The sequence below is a fragment of the Camponotus vicinus genome, unplaced genomic scaffold (assembly GCF_025532165.1).
Source record: "Camponotus vicinus isolate PSW18456_S1 unplaced genomic scaffold, iyCamVici1.0 SCAF_8, whole genome shotgun sequence".
NCBI classification, from domain to species: domain Eukaryota; kingdom Metazoa; phylum Arthropoda; class Insecta; order Hymenoptera; family Formicidae; genus Camponotus; species Camponotus vicinus.
The window spans coordinates 16638565-16661227 of record NW_028141980.1 but is presented as its reverse complement, the minus strand read 5'-3'; the positions used below and the strand labels follow the sequence as shown (position 1 = coordinate 16661227).

The following is a 22663-nucleotide window of genomic DNA, read 5'->3' as shown; positions in this document are numbered from 1 at the left end:
GATCGACCAAACATTTTATTTTTTTTTCTTTTTCGGTGTAATTTTAGCATCAATTTCATATAATTTCGTGCAGCGCAAGTCGACGCAACTGTACGCGATAGAATATTTAGTTTAATATTTGTCGTAAAATAAAGTCCTTAATTATGCGATCGATTTGATAGCGAAGTAATTTCAGCAGGTGTTTACCATAAGAAAAGAAGAGAAATTATATTTATTATGCGAATTGCTTACGAAAATAACGCATGCGTGTTTGTTATTTCTTTTATACGAGAAATTTACGCGTCTCATTCTATTGTCTGCACTCGTGACGTACATTTGCCTTCGAGACGAATGTCATTCACTATTGGAAACATCGAACTTTTTTGATAAAAATCAAAAGCACATAGTGTTTAAGAGATCCGATTGGATCTGTGCATAGTATGTATTGAACTTCTAATTAGCAATAAAAGTTATGATTTTAGAAACTAAATAGCAACATGTTAGAATTATCTACTGTCGTTTTATTATTATTTACTTCATTTTGTTAAAAAGTGCATAAATTTAAAAATTTACAGACGCTGACAGTAAGAATAAATTAAACATTTAAAAATAATGCTCTTAACATATCTCATACAAATCGCATATGTAAAAAATTGAAATACTTAAAGACAATCAAACATTAATCAAATATTTTATATAAAGCATATATAATAACTAATTTTATGTATCATATTTAAGAATAATCATCTCTTAAGAATAATCATCTTAAGAATCATCTCTTTTAACTTTACACACATAAGATTTTTAAATCATCAACTTATATGTAAAAGTAATACGAGCGTTTGATTCTTATTGAAGATAGCTTTATTTTTCAAATCTTGAATGAGTTTTTTTTGCACTTTGGCCATAAGTTATAATAAATATTAAGCTATAAAAAATGTTTGGCAATAATATCATTAACAATGAATAAATTATTTATTCAGAAGTAATATGACAATTCATATATTAATAACAAAAATAATAATAATATAAACAGTCAAAATAAAATTTGAGAGTTATAAATATTGTTGCGCCCGCGGAGCGATATATCTCGAAGCGCGCGCGGCACAACTATCGGCACACGATCTCACTCGCGCACCCGCGCTCTCGGGAATAAGAACACGGTTCTTTGAACACGACTTTAATATGAACACAGAACACACTAATAACAGATCAACACAACGATTATTAACACAATTATCGCTCGTAAACGAGAACGCGTCCGGACAGCTTGACGACTATTCTCCGACTCAACTGATTATCGTTGTTTATCAACATTCTTCTTGTCAATGGGATCCGGACAACGGCAGGGCCGTAACGACTCGGGCGCGCGCGTAACAATATAAATGAATTTATATATCAGTATTTTATATTTTAAACAGAATACTCTGTTTTTTGAGGCATTGAAAATCTATGTAATAATCAAATATATTTATATCTTTGGAAATCTCTTATGTCTATTCAAGTACCAACTATAGGATTAATAATAAATTATTTTTAATTTTTAAAGGTATATAATTGTAATATTAAGGCTTAACTAAAGGGTTAACTAAATTTTTGCTAGATTACAATTTATTCATTATTATTTCTCACTTCTTATTTTATTATTGCGTTGAATGTATAACAGTAAAATAAGAGACCGATGTTTTCACCAACTGTAATATTATTTATAATATGTGTTGCCTAGAATGTATTTATATAATAATTTATTTATAATTTTTACCGTAGCAAAATTCTGCAGCGATCCGGCAAACATTCCACCGACATTTATGATATAATCTTTGGCTCCTTTTTGTAGTAGAAATAGTATCACTTTTTGTATATGTAACGGAGCTACATGCCATTGAACGTCATACCTACGCAATCATGTATAGCATATATTTCTATGGAACAACATTGACATTTGCATTTTAATAAAAACATTCTGTGTAAGATGCAAACTTTATACAATCTCTCTAAAACACAATGTTGCTTACACAGTAGCAAAGATGTCATTATTGTGATCCGTTATATCCTGCCCAACATAATTAGCTAGAAACATGTATACAATACTGATAGTTACAAATAGAAAGGGAAATATAATCTCCATAATATCATCTCTAGATAATACAATCTGAAAAATCTAAAATAGAAGGTTATTATTGTAATGAATTTAAATTTGTAATGAATTTCTTACATTCTCTAAACATTACTCACAATAAGAATGTTTTTATTAATTCGCATACGATTACAATTGATTTATGTAGAGAAAATTAATATATTTTACAAAATCAAAGATATCAATAAGGAAAAGACGAACAAAGGAAGGAAAAGAAAAAAAGGAAAAAATATATACAATCTTTCTTAATAAAGTAAATAATATATACACATACTGTGAAATATACATATATAAAGTAACTAAAAATTTACTTTTAAGAAAAAAACACCAACTATATGTTCTAATTGAAAAACGAATATTACTAAAAAAACTATTATAATGAAACTATTACAAAATAATCTACATTTATAAAATACTTTTACGAAATAGTGTTATTTTAATTTGTAACTGTACAAAATAGAGTTATATTAGTTTAAAAAATATTTATGAATGAAAACTAATTCTTGTAATAATAATTGTCTTAATTTTTTTTCCTTCAAAGGAACGATATAAAAATTGAGCCAAATAAGTGCAAAAATTTATGCTTTTTTTATTTTACTTTTTTTTTAGACACACATTTATATTTATATTTATATTTAATTTATAATTATATTTATTTTACTTATAATAATATGAAACTATACACTTTTCTTTTGTATAGTATTTTTGGATAGTTGTATTAAATAATCACTTAACATTACTTATTATCCTAAAATATTATTTATTTATTATTAAAAAATCTCATTGATGCATATAGATACTTATATGTGCAAGATAACTCATGCTCTTACATGTAAGACACGTAACAAGATAATTTGTGTAATATAATATATGCAATTTTACACGAAATAACTTAATCCATTGATAAATAACAAAAACTATATGTTGATATTTATGAAATATATTATTTCTTTAAAAGCTAATTTGTTTGTGTTCTACACTTCTTATTCTATCCGTAATCGTTGCTCTGCTAAAATACTAATTATAAATCTATTTTATATTATTTTATATTTAAAGAAATTCCACACAATATAGTTCTTGCTACTGTTAATTTCAAACAATTTTACAGATGTATCTTACATATAATTCTTGTTATTTCTTAATGGATCCAATTATTATATAAAACATTTTGAAGATTTATATATAATAAATAAATATTATTTAGATGTGATGTATAAAAAGTAATGTGAAGTGTAATTACTTAATTAAATCTATCTAAAAAATGCTATCTCGAAGGAAACGTATAATGTAAAATATATTTTAAATTTTTTTTTAATGAAATTTTATTTTTTTTATCTATGACATAAATTATTTTTGATTTAAAAATATTTATTACGTATGTTTAGATTAATATTAAAAAATGTAATTCTAACTTTTTATCATATATGTCGGGATTTATCAATACTCGAGTTAACGTTCTCGAAAATGTTGACACTTTATATTAAAATAATTAAATATTGCGTAATATGAAGGTTCGCAAGAATCAAAATGCCGATACATTCCTTTCCATTTAAACATTCAATTTCAAACATTACTACTCATCCACTAAACAGGTCGTTAAAATTAATTATATTGCAAATATTATACTTTCAAACTTTTATCTTACACTTTATTTATATATATATATATATATATAATCTCAAAATTATTAAATCTCAGATCTGTCAAATTTTAAATCTTCTAACGCAATGACCGATCACCGGGAGGGGGGGGGGGGAGTGATATTTAAAAAAAAAATTTATATCGAAATTTTGCATCATATAATATTTATAAAGCAGGTTAGATAAAGAACAGATTAGAGCGAAAATAAAGACACTTTTTTTATATAACTGAGACCTAAATTATTAACTAAGAATATACGTATTAGGAATTCGGTCAATTCAATTGTTATTAAAGTACTTTCAACTATCCAATACGTATACATAAATATATGGGATGCCTTGCTATTCCGAGACGCTATCATGTCTCTTGATATTAAATATTGTTTGAAAATAATAAATATAAAAAACCATAATTTGAAACTTACTCGAAAGAGGTTAAGACTCAAAGAGATTACTACGTTCAATATTAAACAAAACAACATTATCTCAATGTTGGATTCCAAAACCCTGGATAAACTATCAAGATCAAAGTATTTTATTAGACATATATATTTTATACATATATGTATATCATAAGATAGAAATACTAACTTTATAGCTTGCTGATGTATATCTACGGCACTAATTATTCCTTTCAACATTGAATTTCCTTTTTTCAGTTTAATATTTTCTAATGAATTGACGTGCACTGCGTGTTTAATACGATAACTGTAATTAAAATATTCATCCGTATTTCTTTTTTGTCAAATAAGCACTGATTTGTTTAAGATAATAATAGACTGTTCTTTAAATCCGAAATTTTATTTATTTCTTTGTTTGTCTTTTACCTGCAAATTCTAAACAGACCACAGGTATATTGAAAATATACAAGAAGCATTGTTCCTATTGCTATCATTACAGTTGTCCCGATGCACAATGATACGATGATATGTAACAGAATCAAATAGAAATATTTTTCTTGATCGACAAAATATTCCACTGTAATCGGCAAGCGACGTGCTTGAGTTATATTTATGGATAATATAATATACAAAATACTCGACCAATTTGCAGCGACGATAATTACAAACATGCTAAAACCGCCAAGTACTAAAGAGATTAAAATATGGTATTATTGTATTAATTTTTGTCGCAGAATCTTTTAAGTTGATTGAAGTATCATTATGTCATAAATATATATATATATATATATATATATATATATATATATATATATAAAATATTTATATAATTAAATTTAATGTGTATATTTCTAAATAAATTAAGTAAATTATAATCAATTTTATTCATATAATAATATTAACTCTTATAACTTTATAATTTCATTATTTTATTTAACTTTTTTCATCATATTTGATATTAGTTTTTATGGTTGTATGTGTGACAAATGTTTTAATAAAATCGTCTAATGTATTACACTTATACATAAATATGCAAAGAAATTGTTACAATATAATTTATCGAAGTCAAATTCACTTTTACTGAAACTTTTATAACTTACATATCAAATAGAAATATAGATATTCTTAAAAATTAAAAAAATATTCTCTTACTTGTCAGTGCAATCGTGAAACGTTTCGCATTGCAACTATATTCTTTCATGATAGCGATTTCGTTCTCATCTTTTAATCCGTTACATATATTCTGAAGTTGTACCAATAAATTTTTTACCTATCATTTCAGCAAAGTTATGTACATAATTTTCATATGTATGTATTTATGTATATATATATTATTATATTTTATATATATATATATAAATTTAAAAATTATTTTATTTAATTTTACTCGACAAATCATCCTATCACGCGATCAAACTACTTAATTTGTGAACTACTTAATTTGTGAATTATCATTTCTTATAAATTACAAATCTCGGAGCCCGGATTTCGATGCCGTTTTTCTCATTCCAAGTGCATGCTAGCGGCCGAGCGCCACGAAAAGCAGTGGCGTCTATGCCGGTCTAGTGATGGTAGCAAAGAGGGCACCGTCGCGAAAAAAAATATATATATATATATATATTAATATAGAATATATGTTTATTTGATATTATACATAATATATAAAATAATATAATAAAAAAATAATATGTACATAATATATAAAATATAAAATAATATAATAAATTATTATATTTTTTTTTACGTGGGGAAAACGGCACCGATATCCGGGCTCTTGTTCATAAGCTATCAACTTACAGGTTTCATGTTGAGATAAAATAAGTTATAATTTATCGCGATAAAACTAAAAAAAGATGTGGAAGACAGAATCTTAGCGACAAAATCCGGCGTACATTTCGATGTTAAAAAAGTTGTAAGCTGCAAGTAACATAATCTATTATAAATTTGCATTAAGAAGTTACTTTTTTTTAAAGCGATAAACAAATATGAAATCTGTGTCACACTAAAAGATGTCATTTCACATATTAATATATAAAATGATTCAATTAAAATGAAATATGTAATTATATATACTGTACGTATTATAATTTATCACTTTATTAATCTAAATTAAGATATTCTTAAGTTATGCGCTGGTTCTAAAAGATTAATTTGTGATGTCTTATCATATCAAAATATGAAATAATGACTTACCTGAAACATAATACCTGCCATCAGAATAGTAGACATAAAAACAAACTGAAGTCGAGTTAGGTTCGATTGTTGTAGAGGCCACAAGCCAATAATGAGTAATAGAATTCTATTTAGTTTAAAGTTATAAGTCTCGAGACCGATCATTTCTTTATGATGTTCGGAGCTCAAATAACCGCATGAAAATCGCCGCGGGAGTATTCCCTTATTTCTTCTTTTTTCATTAATCGATCAGATATTTTATTACTTTTTTCTTCCGATGTAAATTTTAGCACAAATTCCATATAATTTCGTGTAACGTAAGCCAAAGCGAATATATGACGCGGTAAAAGTAAAATATTTGCAATTTAACAGTATTTCTCGCAATAATGTTTCAATTATGCGATCGACGTAATAGTGGAGATGTTTAAGCGAATATTTAAGAAAATAAGAAATAAGAGTGTAATACTTATAATAGAAGTATAAGAAAATAAGAGAGTGAATATTTATCGAGCAAATTACTTCCGCGAAAGTCGCACATGCGTATTCGCTATTTTTTTGTATCATAAATTTACACGTTTCATTTTATTGTCCGCTCTCGTGATGTACACTTGTATATTTTTTTTAAGTAAATGTCGTTTACTATGGAAAGCATCGAGCCTTTTTCGTGAAATTCATATTATTTAAAAGAATCAATTAAATCTGTATATGATATATATTAAACTCTTTAACTCAATTACAAATTGATATGATAAAAATTATCTTTTTAAAAAAATAAGTATCAACATATTATAATAATCACAACTATTACTTTGTATATTTTATAAAAATCTTTATTACTCTTTTATATCATTTTAAATATGTAGAAAAAAAAACGAATGTCATTCATTATTGAAAACATCGAACACTTTTGGTAAATATCAAAAGCACATAGTGTTTAAGAGAATCGACTGGATCTGTGCATAATACTATGCATATATATTGAACTTCTATTTAACAATAAAAGTTATGATTTTAGAATCTAAATAGCAACATGTTACAATTATCAACTGTCGCTTTATTTATTATTTACTTCATTTTGTTAAAAAGTGCATAAACTTAAAAATTTACAGACGCTAACAGTAAGAATAAATTAAACATTTAAAAATAATGCTTAACATATCTCATACAAATCGCATATGTAAAAAATTGAAATACTTAAAGACAATCAAACATTAATCAAATATTTTATATAAAGCATATTTAATAACTAATTTTATATATCATATTTAAGAATAATCATCTCTTAAGAATAGTCATCTTAAGAATCATCTCTTTTAACTTTACATACATAAGATATTTAAATCATCAACTTATATGTAAAAGTAATACGAGCGTTTGATTCTTATTGAAGATAGCTTTATTTTTCAAATCTTGAATGAGTATTTTTTGCACTTTGGCCACAAGTTATAATAAATATTAAGCTATAAAAAATGTTTTGCAATAATAATATTAACAATGAATCAATTATTTATTCAGAAGTAATGTGATAATTAATATATTAATAACAAAAATAATAATAGTAATATAAACAGTGAAAATAAAATTTAAGAATTATAAATATAAATGAATTTATATACAGTATTTTACATTTGAAATAGAATACTCTGTTTTTTGAGGCATTAAAAATCTATGTAATATCTTTTATCAAATATATTTATATCTTTGGAAATCTCTTATGTCTATTCAGGCCAACTATAGGATTAATAATAAATTATTTTTAATTTTTAAATATAATATAATTGTAATATTATATCTCAATTAAAGAGTTAACTAAATTTTTGCTAGATTACAATTTATACATTATTATTTCTCTCTTCTTATTTTATTATTGCGTTGAATGTATAACAGTAAAATAAGAGACCGATGTTTTCACCAACTGTAATATTATTTATAATATGTGTTGCCTAGAATGTATTTATATAATAATTTATTTATAATTTTTACCGTAGCAAAATTCTGCAGCGATCCGGCAAACATTCCACCGACATTTATGATATAATCTTTGGCTCCTTTTTGTAGTAGAAATAGTATCACTTTTTGTATATGTAACGGAGCTACATGCCATTGAACGTCATACCTACGCAATCATGTATAGCATATATTTCTATGGAACAACATTGACATTTGCATTTTAATAAAAACATTCTGTGTAAGATGCAAACTTTATACAATCTCTCTAAAACACAATGTTGCTTACACAGTAGCAAAGATATCATTATTGTGATCCGTTATATCCTGCCCAATATAATTAGCTATAAACGTGTATACAATACTGATAGTTACAAATAGGAAGGGAAATATAATCTCCATAATATCATCTCTAGATGATACAATCTGGAAAATCTAAAATAGAAGATTATTGTTGTAATGAATATACATCTGCATTTCTTACATTATCTAAACATTACTGTTGAAAATAGAATGGTAGAAACGCAGAGGTATATGTATTCAGCAAAGGTTTATAATAAGTATAAAGCTAAAGAACAAAAAGGTTACAAATCTGAGCATGCTAAGTAACGTAAAAAACACACGTAAAGTACAGACAAGACTGCTACTACTATACAAAGAGAGAGACAAGACAGTCAGACAAAATGCAGATGTCGTTAATAACCATAAGTATAACGTCATTGAACACACTTTTTTTAACAATTACTCACAATAAGAATGTTCTTATTAATTCGCATACGATTACAATTGATTTATGTAGGAATAAAATTAATATATTTTGCAAAATCAAAGATATCAATAAGGAAAAGACGGACAAAGGAAGGAAAAGAGAAAAAGGAAAAAATATATGCAGTCTTTCTTCAAAATAATATATACACATACTGTGAAATATACATATATAAAATAACTAAAAGTTTACTTTTCAAAAAAAAAACACCAACTGTATGTTCTAATTGGAAAACGAATATTACTAAAAAAACTATTACAATAAACCTATTATAAAATAATCTACATTTATGAAATACTTTGACGAAATAGCGTTATTTTAATTTGTAACTGTACAAAATAGAGTTATATTAATTTAAAAAATATTTATTATTGAGAACTAATCGTGTGGTAATAATTGTCTTAATTTCTTTCAAAGGAATGATATAAAAAAATTGCGCCAAATATAAGAGTAAAAACTTATGCTTTTTTATTTTATTTTTTTTTAAACACACACACGCACATTTATATTTATATTTATATTTAATTTATAATAATAATTATATTTATTTTACTTATACAATATGAAGCTATATATTTTTCTTCTGTGTAGTACTTTTGGATAGTTGTATCAAATAATCATTTAACATTACTTATTATCTTAAAATATTATTTATTTATTATTAACAGAATCTCATTGATAAATATAGATACTTATATGTGCAAGATAACTCATGAATGCTCTTACATGTAAGACACATAACAAGATAATTCGTGTAATATATTCGTGCAATTTTACATGAAATAACTTAACTTATTGAAAAACAGCAAAAACTGTTATATGTTAATATTTATTGTTAATATTTATTGTTAATATTTATACTGTTATATATATGTTAATATTTATGCAATATATTATTTATTTAAAAGCTAGTTTGTTTTTGTTCTACACTTTTTATTCCATCTATAATCGTTGCTCTGCTAAAATATTAATTGTAAATCTATTTCATATTATTCCATAAAGAAATTCTACACAATATAATTCCTACTACTGCTAATCTCAAACAATATTTCATAGATGTATCCTACATACATATAATTCTTGTTATTTCTTTATGGATTCAATTATATAGAGCATTTTGATGATTTATATATGATAAATAAATATTATTTAGATGTGATGTATAAAAAGTAATGTGAAGTGTAATTACTTAATTAAATCTATTTTTAAAAAATGCTATCTCGAAGGAAACGTATAATGTAAAATATATTTTAAATTTTTTTTTAATGAAATTTTATTTTTTTTATCTATGACATAAATTATTTTTGATTTAAAAATATTTATTACGTATGTTTAGATTAATATTAAAAAATGTAATTCTAACTTTTTATCATATATGTCGGGATTTATCAATACTCGAGTTAACGTTCTCGAAAATGTTGACACTTTATATTAAAATAATTAAATATTGCGTAATATGAAGGTTCGCAAGAATCAAAATGCCGATACATTCCTTTCCATTTAAACATTTAATTTCAAACATTACTACTCATCCACTAAACAGGTCGTTAAAATTAATTATATTGCAAATATTCCTCGAGAATTATACATTACCTTTTTCACACTTTCAAACTTTTATCTTACTTTATTTGTCTATATATATATATAATCTCAAAATTATTAAATCTCAGATCTGTCAAATTTTAAATCTTCTAACGCAATGACCGATCACCGGGGGAAGTGATATTTAAAAAAAAAATTTATATCGAAATTTTGCATCATATAATATTTATAAAGCAGGTTAGATAAAGAACAGATTACAGCGAAAATATAGACAAATATAGACTATCCAACACGTATATATAAATATATGGGATGCCTTGCTTTTCCGAGACGCTACCATGTCTCTTGATATTAAGTATTGCTTGAAAATAATAAATATAAAAACAATTTAAAACTTACTCGAAAGAGATTAAGACTCATAGAGATTACTAGGATCAATATTAAACAAAACAACATTATCTCAATGTTGGATTCCAAAAGTCTGGATAAACTATCAAGATCAAATTATTTTATTAGACATATATATTTTATACATATATGTATATCATAAGATAGAAATACTAACTTTATAGCTTGCTGATGTATATCTACGGCACTAATTATTCCTTTCAACATTGAATTTCCTTTTTTCAGTTTAATATTTTCTAATGAATTGACGTGCACTGCGTGTTTAATACGATAACTGTAATTAAAATATTCATCCGTATTTCTTTTTTGTCAAATAAGCACTGATTTGTTTAAGATAATAATAGACTGTTGTTTAAATCCGAAATTTTATTTATTTCTATGTTTGTCTTTTACCTGCAAATTCTAAACAGACCACAGGTATATTGAAAATATACAAGAAGCATTGTTCCTATTGCTATCATTACAGTTGTCCCGATGCACAATGATACGATGATATGTAACAGAATCAAATAGAAATACTTTTCTTGATCGACAAAATATTCCACTGTAATCGGCAAGCGACGTGATTGTGTTATGTTTCTCGGATATATAATATAAAATATACTTGACCAATTTGCAGCGACGATAATTACAAATATGTTAAAGCCGCCAAGTACTAAAAAGATTAAAATATATTATTATTGTATTAATTTCTCTCGCAGAGTCTTTTAAATTGATTGAAGTATCATTATATCATATATATATATATATATATATATATATATATATATATATATATATATATATATATATATACAGGGTGGGTCATTTTAATCTATGCACCCAAATTTCTTTGTACCTAAGACAGATACGGAAAAATGATTCAGACAAAAGTTTTATGGTTTCGAGGGGGCCATAAGATGGTATCATTGGTTTGACCTTGAAGAGTTATTTGAAGGTCACATGAAGGTCACCTTTAATTTCTTAAATGGAACCTACTATTTGTCATTGCACATTCTTGTAGCTTATCTCGAGAGCTTTCCAAAACACTATAATTAAGTACTTTTTTGTTAAGTACTTTTTGAGTTATGAGGCTTGAAATAATTTCTTAATTTTACATAAACCGTAAAATATCTTGTAAAATATTCATTTTTCGATTATCTTACCTTAATACTTTTATGTACAAAATAATGAGAGGAATCAATTGGTGTAAAGAAAACACATAGTTGTTTTTAAGAAAAAATATGTAATTTGCAATTAACAATTCCATATTTTTTCTTAAAAACAACTATGTGTTTTCTTTACACCAATTGATTCCTCTCATTATTTTGTACATAAAAGTATTAAGGTAAGATAATCGAAAAATGAATATTTTACAAGATATTTTACGGTTTATGTAAAATTAAGAAATTATTTCAAGCCTCATAACTCAAAAAGTACTTAACAAAAAAGTACTTAATTATAGTATTTTGGAAAGCTCTCGAGATAAGCTACAAGAATATGCAATGACAAATAGTAGGTTCCATTTAAGAAATTAAAGGTGACCTTCATGTGACCTTCAAATAACTCTTCAAGGTCAAACTAATGATACCATCTTATGGCCCCCTCGAAACCATAAAACTTTTGTCTGAATCATTTTTCCGTATCTGTCTTAGGTACAAAGAAATTTGGGTGCATAAATTAAAATGGCCCACCCTGTATGTATATATATATATATATATATATATATATATATATATATATATATATATATATATATAACATTTATATAATTAAATTTAATGTATGTATTTCTAAATAAATTAAATAAATTATAATCAATTTTATTCGTATAATAATATTAACTCTTATAACTTTATAATTTCATTTTTTTTATTTGACTTTCTTCATCATATTTGATATTAGTTTTTATATGTTTGTATATGTGACAAATGTTTTAATAAAATCATCTAATATTAAACTTGTACATAAATATGCAGAGAAATTGTTATAATATAATCTATCGAAATCAAATTCACTTTTATTGAAACTTTTATGACTTTCATAACATGTTAAATAGAAATATAGATATTCTTAAAAATAAAAAAAAGATTCTCTTACTTGTCAGTACAATCGTGAAACGTTTCGCATTGCAACTATATTCTTTCATGATAGCGATTTCGTTCTCATCTTTTAATCCGTTACATATATTCTGAAGTTGTACCAATAAATTTTTCACCTATCATTTCAGCAAAGTTATGTACATCATTTTCATATGTATGTATTTATGTATATATATATTATTATATTTTATATATATATATATAAATTTAAAAATTATTTTATTTAATTTTACTCGACAAATCATCCTGTCACGCGATCTTAAACTACTTAATTTGTGAATTATCATTTCTTATAAATTACAAATCTGGGAGCCCGGATCTCGATGCCGTTTTTCTCACTCCAAGTGCATGCTAGCGGCCGAGCGCCGCGAAAAGCAGTGGCGTCTATGCCAGTCTAGTGATGGTAGCAAAGAGGGCACCGTCGCGTAGAAAAAAAAATATATATATATATATATTAATATAGAATATATGTTTATTTGATATTATACATAATATATAAAATAATATAATAAAAAAATAATATGTACATAATATATAAAATATAAAATAATATAATAAATTATTATATTTTTTTTTACGTGGGGAAAACGGCACCGATATCCGGGCTCTTGTTCATAAGCTATCAACTTACAGGTTTCATGTTGAGATAAAATAAGTTATAATTTATCGCGATTAAACTAAAAAAAGATGTGGAAGACAGAATCTTAGCGACAAAATCCGGCGTACATTTTGATGTTAAAAAAGTTGTAAGCTGCAAGTAACATAATCTATTATAAATTTGCATTAAGAATTTACTTTTTTTTAAAGCGATAAATAAATATGAAATCTGTGTCATACTAGAAGATGTCATTTCACATATTAATATATAAAATGATTCAATTAAAATGAAATACGTAATTATGTATACTATACATATTATAATTTATCACTTTATTAATTTAAATTAACATATTCTTAAGTTATGCGCTGGTTCTAAAAGATTAATTTGTGATGTCTTATCATATCAAAATATGAAATATTGACTTACCTGAAACATAATACCTGCCATCAGAATAGTAGACATAAAAACAAACTGAAGTCGAGTTAGGTTCGATTGTTGTAGAGGCCACAAGCCAATAATAAGTAATAGAATTCTATTTAATTTAAAATTATAAGTCTCAAGACCGATCATTTCTTTATGACGTTCGGAGCTCAAATAACCTCATGAAAATCGCCGCGGGAGTATTCCTTTATTTTCTCTTTTTTCATTGATCGATCAGATATTTTATTACTTTTTTCTTCCGATGTAAATTTTAGCACAAATTCCATATAATTTCGTGTAACGTAAGTCAAAGCGAATATACGACACGGTAAAAGTAAAATATATGCAATTTAACAGTATTTCTCGCAATAATGTCCTAATTATGCGATCGATGTAATAGTGGAGATGTTTGAGCGAATGTTTAAGAAAATAAGAAATAAGAGTGTAATACTTATAATAGAAGTATAAGAAAATAAGAGAGTGAATATTTATCGAGCAAATTACTTGCGCGAAAGTTGCACATGCGTATTCGCTACTTTTTTTGTATCATAAATTTACACCTTTCATTCAGTTGTCCGCTCTCGTGATGTACGCTTGTACATTTTCTTTAAGTAAATGTCGTTTACTATCGAAAGCATCGAGCCTTTTTGGTAAAGTTAATATTATTTAAAAGAATCGATCAGATCTATATATAATATATGTTAAACTCTTAATTATAAATTGGTATGATAAAAATTATCTTTTTAAAAAAATAAATATCATCATGTAATAATCACAACTGTTACTTTATATATTTTATAAAAATCTTTATTACTTTCTTATATCATTTTGATCAACGAAATATTTAAACTAAATAATTCATAGACCGTAATAATAAGAATAAATTAGTATAAAAATTATGTGTGACATGTCTCATTAAACATCGCATAAACGAAAGCTACAAGCTAATACAAAAAATCGAAATTATTGAGGCAATTTAATATTAATCAAATCTATTGATTACCTTATTGATATATATGTATATGTGTATGGGTGTGTGTGTGTGTGTGTACATGTATGTATATAATAGATAATAATTTATATGTCATTTTTAAGAGATTCTGTTATAGCATTGCATATATACATAAGACATAAAAATTATTAAATTATATGTAAAAGTAATGAGATTCTTATTGAAGACTGCATTATTTTCAAAATCTGGATATTTCTTTCGTATATATGAAACCCATTCATTATAAAATATTAAATATAAAAAATCAAGCTATATTAACATTATCGAGGAATACATTATTTATTAAAAAGTAATGTGACAATATATGACTAATGAAAATATAGTGAAAATATAAGTTGAAAATAAATTGAAATGAATTTGTATCAATGTTTTATATTAATTTTTTGTAGCATTGAAAATCTATATAATTTTTATAATCTATGTAATATATGTGATTTATATCATTCTTCTTTATATAATTTATAAATTTATATATTTCTTCTTTAATCTATTTTGCGTTTTTCACCCTTTCTTTTTTTAATTGAATATATTTATATTTTCAGAAATCACTCTCTTATATCTCTCTCTTCAAATATAAACTATGAGATTAAAACATTTAACTCTTTTAAATATAATAAAAACAGATTTTAATAAAGAAATATTCCAGATTAGAGTTAACTAAATTTTTGTCAAATTAATTTTATTTCTATACGTATTTATTTCTGTGTATGTTTTTGATCTGGAAATTCTAAACATATCAAAGATACATTGAGCATATGTACATGATAACAATAGATCCTATTATTATTGTTTCAGTCATCCTGATGCATACTGCCACACTAATACATACTGCCACACTGACGTATAACAAAATCCAATGGAAATTTTTTTTTTGATCGGTAAAGGATTCCATCGTAAACGGCAGGTAATGTAATTGAGTTACATTTATCGGTAATATAATATGGAGAATATTCGATCAAAGTACAATGATCGTAAAAGCAAATACGCTGCAAATGCCCGTTATTAAAAGGATTCAAATATTAAATCGTCGTATTAATTTTTGTCGCTAAATTTTTTAAATTTATTTAGGCGTGTTATATCATTTATATACACATAATATTTATACAGAGTGTTTCCTAATAAGTGGGAAGTATTGCAATGGTAAATTCAGGACAAAAATAAGAAAAAAAGTTCATATAACACAAGTCCGATATGACCTTATTTCCGAGAATTACAACCTTTACCAATAGTTTTATTTTACTAATAGAATTAACATGGTTAAGCTTACCAGAAGTGGCCATCTCTTACTTGAATACATGCTTTAACACGTCTCATCATAGATTGCCTGACTTTTTCAAAAATTCCGGGTATTGCTCGAATTTGCTGACAACCTTATTCAACACGTTGACGAAGTATCTCGATATTGTTAATGGGTGCTGTGTAAACCAGCAAATTCGAACAATATCCGGCATTTTTGAAAAAATCAGATAATCTATCTGTCCATCTATTACTTTTCTCTTTCAATGTAAATTTATTATTTCATATAAGACAAGCCGACGCAAATATACGACGCGGTAAGAGTAAAATATTTACAATTTTTAAGTGTTTCTCGCGATAAAGTCTTTAATTATGCGATTGATAAAATAGCGGAGATATTTCAGCGAGGGTGTTTATTATAAGAAAATAAAAAAAATATTGATTGAACGAAAATTTCCTGCGCAATAGTCGCACATCCGTATTCACTACTTTTTTGTACCGCAAAATTACACATTTCTATTGTCCGTACTCATGATGTACGTATGATTTTCGAGACGAGAATCAAATTGAAAACATCGGACTTTTCTGGCAAAAATCAAATGCTTATACTGTTTAAAAGAGTCGGTCGGATTTGTTCGTATGGTATTTGTTAAATTTCTAATTAGCAATTAGTGGAAAAGTTATTTTAAAAACTAAATAATAACATCTTACAATTATCAATTGTTGCTTTGTATGTTTATTATTTACTTCAATTTGATAAAAAGAAATACTTAAAAATTCACGCGAAAACTGTCTTCATTATACGTATACAAAAAATCGAAATTCTTAAGGACAACGTTAATCGAATCTGTTATTTAATATATAGCATGTATAATAGATAAAATTTTTGTACGTGTATTATTTAAGATTCTGTTATAATAAATTTTTACATACGTTTCTGCAACATCTCATCTTTATATAAAATACTTAAATTATCCTTAAATCTAAAGATATTAATATTCTTACTCAAGACAGTATTATTTCCAAAATTTTTTTTGCATTATTTTTGTGATTCGATTATAAAACCATTAAAATATAAAAAAGGAAGACTCAAAAATTATCAAGGTATACATTACTTATTTAAAAATAACACAAATATATCGCAAATAATAAAAATATAATTGAGAATAATTGAAAATATAAATTGAAATGAATTTGTATCAGTGTTTTATATTTCAAATCGAAAAATGAGAAAAAATCAGTTTTTGATGCATTGAAAATCTGTGTAATTTATGTGAATGTATCTATATAGTCGATGTAATCTGTGTATTCTACGTACCTCTCTCTTTTTTTAATTGTGTGTGAATACATTTTATCTTCAAAGAGCTCTTATGTTTCAACAAGTACAAACAATGGAATTAAAATTTAATTTTTTTGAACGTAATATAAGGTTTGTGAAGAATAATATCCAAGTTTAGTTAACTAGATTTTTGCCAGATTATAATTTATTTCTAACTATTTCTGCTCTTACCTTATTATTGCGTTGAATATATCACAGTAAAATAAGAGAATGAAGTTTTCACCAGCTGTAATGTTTATTTTGTAATATGTAGCTTTGAGAATATATTTTGATAATATATTTATTATCTTTACCATGGTGAAACATTCTAACGATCCGACAAATAATCCACCGGCACCTAAAGTAAAATCTTTGGCTCCTCTTTGCAGTAGAAACAGTATTACTTTCTGTATATGTAACGGTGTTACATGCCACTGGACATCATACCTATGCGATCATGTACCGATAATATATGTATATATTTCTATAGAAAAACACACTAACACATCTGCATTTTGTAAAATAATCTTAAAGATACGAGATGTCATCAATGTGTTAAAAATAATGTTTCTTACACAGTAGTAAAAACGTCATTGTTGTGATCCGTTACATTCTGTGCAACATAATTGCCGATAAACATGTATAAGATACCGATAGCTACAAATGCAAAAGGAATTAATAACTCTTTGACATCATATCCGTATGAAATAATCCGAGAAACCTACAATACAAGATCGATAACAATAAATTTACGTTATCATTTCTTATGTTCTCTAAAAAAATATTACAATAAAACTTCTTATTTATCGGTGAATGATATGATTGATTTATATATACATAAACATCGTATATTTTGCAAAATCAAAAATATTAACCAGAAAGTGGGAGAAAAAAAAAAGAAAAAAAATCTTAATATAAAGTATACAGGGTGAGTTTTATTGCTTGCGTCAATCTTTTTATCATGCGGGAGATTACCGACTGCTTAATAAATTGATCGGTACATAAATGTCAATTATATTTGGATCGACCGTATCGACGGCCCGAATATAATGTGTACAATTAAAGCAAATTAAAAGCTGAAATTATGTAGTATGGATTTATTATTATTATTATTATTATTATTATTAAAGCTACATATTTATTATTATTATTATTATTATTATTACTATTATACATATTATATTCGGGCCTACGATACGGTCGATCCAAATAATTGACATTTATGTACCGATCAATTTATTATGCAGTCGGTAATCTCCCGCATGATAAAAAGATTGACGCAAGCAATAAAACTTACCCTGTATGTTGTATGTAATTATTAATTGCAAATTAAATATTTTTTCTTAAAAACAAATATGTGTTTTCTTTACACCGATTGATTTCTCTCATTATTTTGTGCATAAAAGTATTAAGGTAAGATTATCGAAAAATAAACATTTTGCGAGATATTTTATAATTTATGTAAAATTAAGAAATCATTTCAACTCTTATAACTCGAAAAGTACTTAATAAAGATAACTTAATTACAGTGTTTTGAAAATTTCTCAAGATAAACTATGAGCAAGAATATGCAATAAAAAGTAGGTTCCGTATAAAAAATTTAATAAGGTAACCTTGCCTTGATCTTGGCGACGCAATCCAAGGTTAAACTTATAAGATCAGTAAATAGATTTTAAACTAATCGTTCTACAACTTTTGTCTAAAATGTTTTCCCATAGGACTACTACTTTCAGAAATAATTTGTCGTTTCCAGACTTTTAAACTATCCCGTATATATTAAGTATTATTTGAAAATAGTAAATATAAAGACATAATATAAAACTTACTCGAAAGAGATTAAGACTCAAAGAGATCACTCCGAGTACTATTAAGCAGCACATCATTATCTCAATTTTAGACGTCAAAAGTTTGGATAATCTTTCAAGACCAAAGTATTATTATTAGTCATATTATATATGTATATCGCGGAATAGAAATACTAACTTCATAGCTTGCCGATGTATATTTATGGCACTAATTATTCCTTCTAATATTAAATTCTCTTTCCTCGATTTAATGTTTTCTAGCGTATTAATATGCACTGCGCATCTAATACGATAACTGTAATTAATATATATACTATAATAATATCTTTTAATATCTTTAATATCTTTAATATCTATTTTAATATTTAATACTATTTTTATATCTTTTGCCTTTGTAAAAATAAGTATTATATTCAAGATAGGAATAGAATTTTGTTTAAAATTCAAAATTTTGTATTTTTTCTACGTTTGTTTCTTACCTAGAAATTCTAAACATGCCACAGGTACATTGAATATACATGATAAGGATAGATCCTATTCCTATCATTGAAGTTATCCCGATACATACTGCCACACCGACATATAACACAATCCAATAAAAATATTTTTCTTGATCGATAAAATATTCCATTGTAAACGGCAGTTGATGTGATTGAGTTACATTCGGTAATATAATATGCATAATATTCTGCCAAAGTATGCTAACTATAAAAGCAAACATGCCACAAACGGTCGCTACTAAAAGAATTGTATTAATTTCTGTTGAAAATTTTTTTTAAATTAATTTAGATGTTATATCACATATATATATATATATATATATATATGTGTGTGTGTGTGTGTGTGTAAATAAAAATATAAATGTTAATGTAATAATAAAATATAAATGTTATATGTATATATATATATATATATATATATATATATATATATATATATATATACATATAACATTTATATAATTTAATGTAATGTATAAATTTCTAACAAAATTTTATAAGTAGATATTCACATAAGTTATAACTATTGTAACTTTACAGTACCTTTTTTCTATTTGATTTCTTGGATATATTATATTTTATATTATTTTTTATATATTTGCATGTGTGACAAATATTTTAATGAACTCTTGTGATGTATTACACACATGTAAATATGCGAAATACATATAACACATACACAAATTTGAGAAATTATTATTATAATGTCTATCGATATCAATTTCTTTCCCATTAAAATTTGTATGTGCAATAGAGACAGAGAGAAAGAGAGAGAAAGAGAGAGGGAAATATAGATAAATGTAAAAAAATCTAAAAATATTATCTTACTTGTGAATGCAGTTGTGTAACGGTTTGCAATATAACTATATTCTTTCATAATAGCGATTTCGTTTTTATCTTTTAATCCGTTACATATATCCTGAAGTTGTATCAATAAATCCTTCATCTGTCATTTATCACCAACTTTATGTATATTGTTTGTGAGTGTTGGTATATATATGTATATATTATATATTAGAAACTATATTTTTTCATATATTTTATTCAACAAGAATTTTTTTGTCACGCGATCAAGCTATGAACTTGTGAATTATTAATTCTTATAAGCTATCAATTTTATAAACTATCAACTTACAGCTTTTATGTTAAAATGAAATAAGTTATACTGTATCGCAACAATGCTACATAAACATACATAAGATAAAATTTCAATAATAAGATCTGGAGTACATTTAAATGTAATAAATGTCATAAGCTGTAAGAAATATTTTTATTACAATTATGCTCTAACAAATTATTCTTTTAAAACGATTAACAAATTATAAATTCTATATCGCACTAGGTATCATTTTGTAAATTTGTATATGATTCGCCTAAGATGTGATACGTAATTGTAATTATATACTCTATATATTTTAATACAGCTTATATCATAATTTCATAATAGTCCAAATTAAGATATTTTGAGTACTGTGCTAATTGTATATAAAAGATTAACTTGCGATGATTTATCATATCAAATAAAGTATAAAATAATGTCTTACCAAAAGTATAATACCCACTGTCACAATAGCGGACATAAAAATGAACTGCAGTCGTGTTAAATTCGATTGTTGTAAAGGCCACAAACCCACAATGAGTAATAGAATTCTGTTTAATTCAAAATTCTGTGCCACTAAACCGATCATCTTTTTACGACGTTCGGAGCACAAATAGTTATGAGAAAGTCAGAGGGAATCTTCACTATCCCTTTCATTTTTCATTGATTGATCAAATATTTTATTACTTTTCTTTTCCGATATAAATTTTAGCATAAAATTTCACATAATTTTGTGTAATTTTGTGCAACTATATAACGTAAAAGTAGAATTTATAATGTAACGGTGTTTTTCGCAATAATGTCCCTAATTATACGATCAATGTAATAGAGATGTTCGAGCGGGTGTTTACCATAAGAAAATAGGAGAAAATATCTATCGAGGAAATTACTTGCGCGAAAGTTGCACATGCGTATTCGCTACATTTCTTGTATCACAAATTTATACGTTTCATTCTATTGTCTGCACTCCTGACGTACATCTTCGAGACAAATGTCATTAACTAATAGAAACATTGAATTTATCTGGCAAAGATCAAAAGTGTATATTGTTTAAAAGGATCGATCAGACGTGTGTACATACATAGTATTTGTTAAACTTATAATTATCAATTAGCGCGGTAAAATTATTTTAAAAAATAATAGCGACATGTTACAATTGTTGTTGCTTTGTATGTTTATTACTTACTTTTTTTTTTATAAAATGCTTCAACTTAAAAATTCGAACGCTAACGGTAAGAATAAATTAGATGTTTAAAAATAATATCTCTGATATGTTTTCATTATACATATATCTCATATACGAAAAATCGAAATTCTTAAAAACAACGTTAATCGAATCTGTTATTTAATATAACGGGGTGTTCATTTTAAAACTTTCCACTCGCTTATTTTACGATTATTTTTTGTGAAAAATGCCGAAAGACGTCAATTTTGTTTTCGAGGTGGAATTTAAATGCAACGAAATTTTTTCATCTCCTTCGTCGGGACATTTAAGATTTTTGAACGGATAGCTATCCCGACGAAGAAGATGAAAAAATTTCGTTGCATTTAATGTACCTATTTAAATTCCATACCGAAAACAAAATTGACGTCTTTTGA

At 25.4% G+C, this 22663-nt stretch overlaps 3 protein-coding genes and 1 long non-coding RNA gene across 11 annotated transcripts in view; 1 reads left to right on the top strand and 3 right to left on the bottom strand.

Moving 5' to 3' along the window:
* The window catches only part of Slob (Slowpoke binding protein), a 357719-nt gene that overhangs the window by 280328 nt on the left and 54728 nt on the right, over positions 1–22663 (top strand). For all 8 annotated transcript variants that reach the window (XM_083107077.1, XM_083107075.1, XM_083107072.1 and 5 more), the window contains one exon: positions 15902–16010. The gene's annotated coding sequence lies outside the window, so the exon portion shown is untranslated. The remainder of the gene's footprint in view (positions 1–15901; positions 16011–22663) is intronic.
* LOC145976132 (uncharacterized) lies at positions 1623–6494 on the bottom strand. The gene is made up of 9 exons (XM_083107106.1): positions 6351–6494; positions 5955–6074; positions 5310–5427; positions 4584–4845; positions 4348–4464; positions 4182–4272; positions 1995–2140; positions 1742–1874; positions 1623–1673 (listed from the first exon to the last, which is right to left on the bottom strand). Exons 1-9 carry the CDS (start codon positions 6492–6494, stop codon positions 1623–1625), a joined length of 1182 nt encoding a protein of 393 aa, XP_082963232.1.
* LOC145976157 (uncharacterized) lies at positions 8160–8653 on the bottom strand. The gene is made up of 3 exons (XR_014440193.1): positions 8566–8653; positions 8313–8445; positions 8160–8244 (listed from the first exon to the last, which is right to left on the bottom strand). It is a non-coding gene; the product is annotated as an uncharacterized LOC145976157 (long non-coding RNA).
* LOC145976150 (uncharacterized) lies at positions 17688–21653 on the bottom strand. Its single transcript, XM_083107125.1, has 8 exons — positions 21510–21653; positions 20794–20911; positions 19945–20203; positions 19644–19760; positions 19487–19577; positions 18236–18381; positions 17975–18107; positions 17688–17907 (listed from the first exon to the last, which is right to left on the bottom strand). Exons 1-8 carry the CDS (start codon positions 21651–21653, stop codon positions 17857–17859), a joined length of 1059 nt encoding a protein of 352 aa, XP_082963251.1. The 3' UTR covers positions 17688–17856.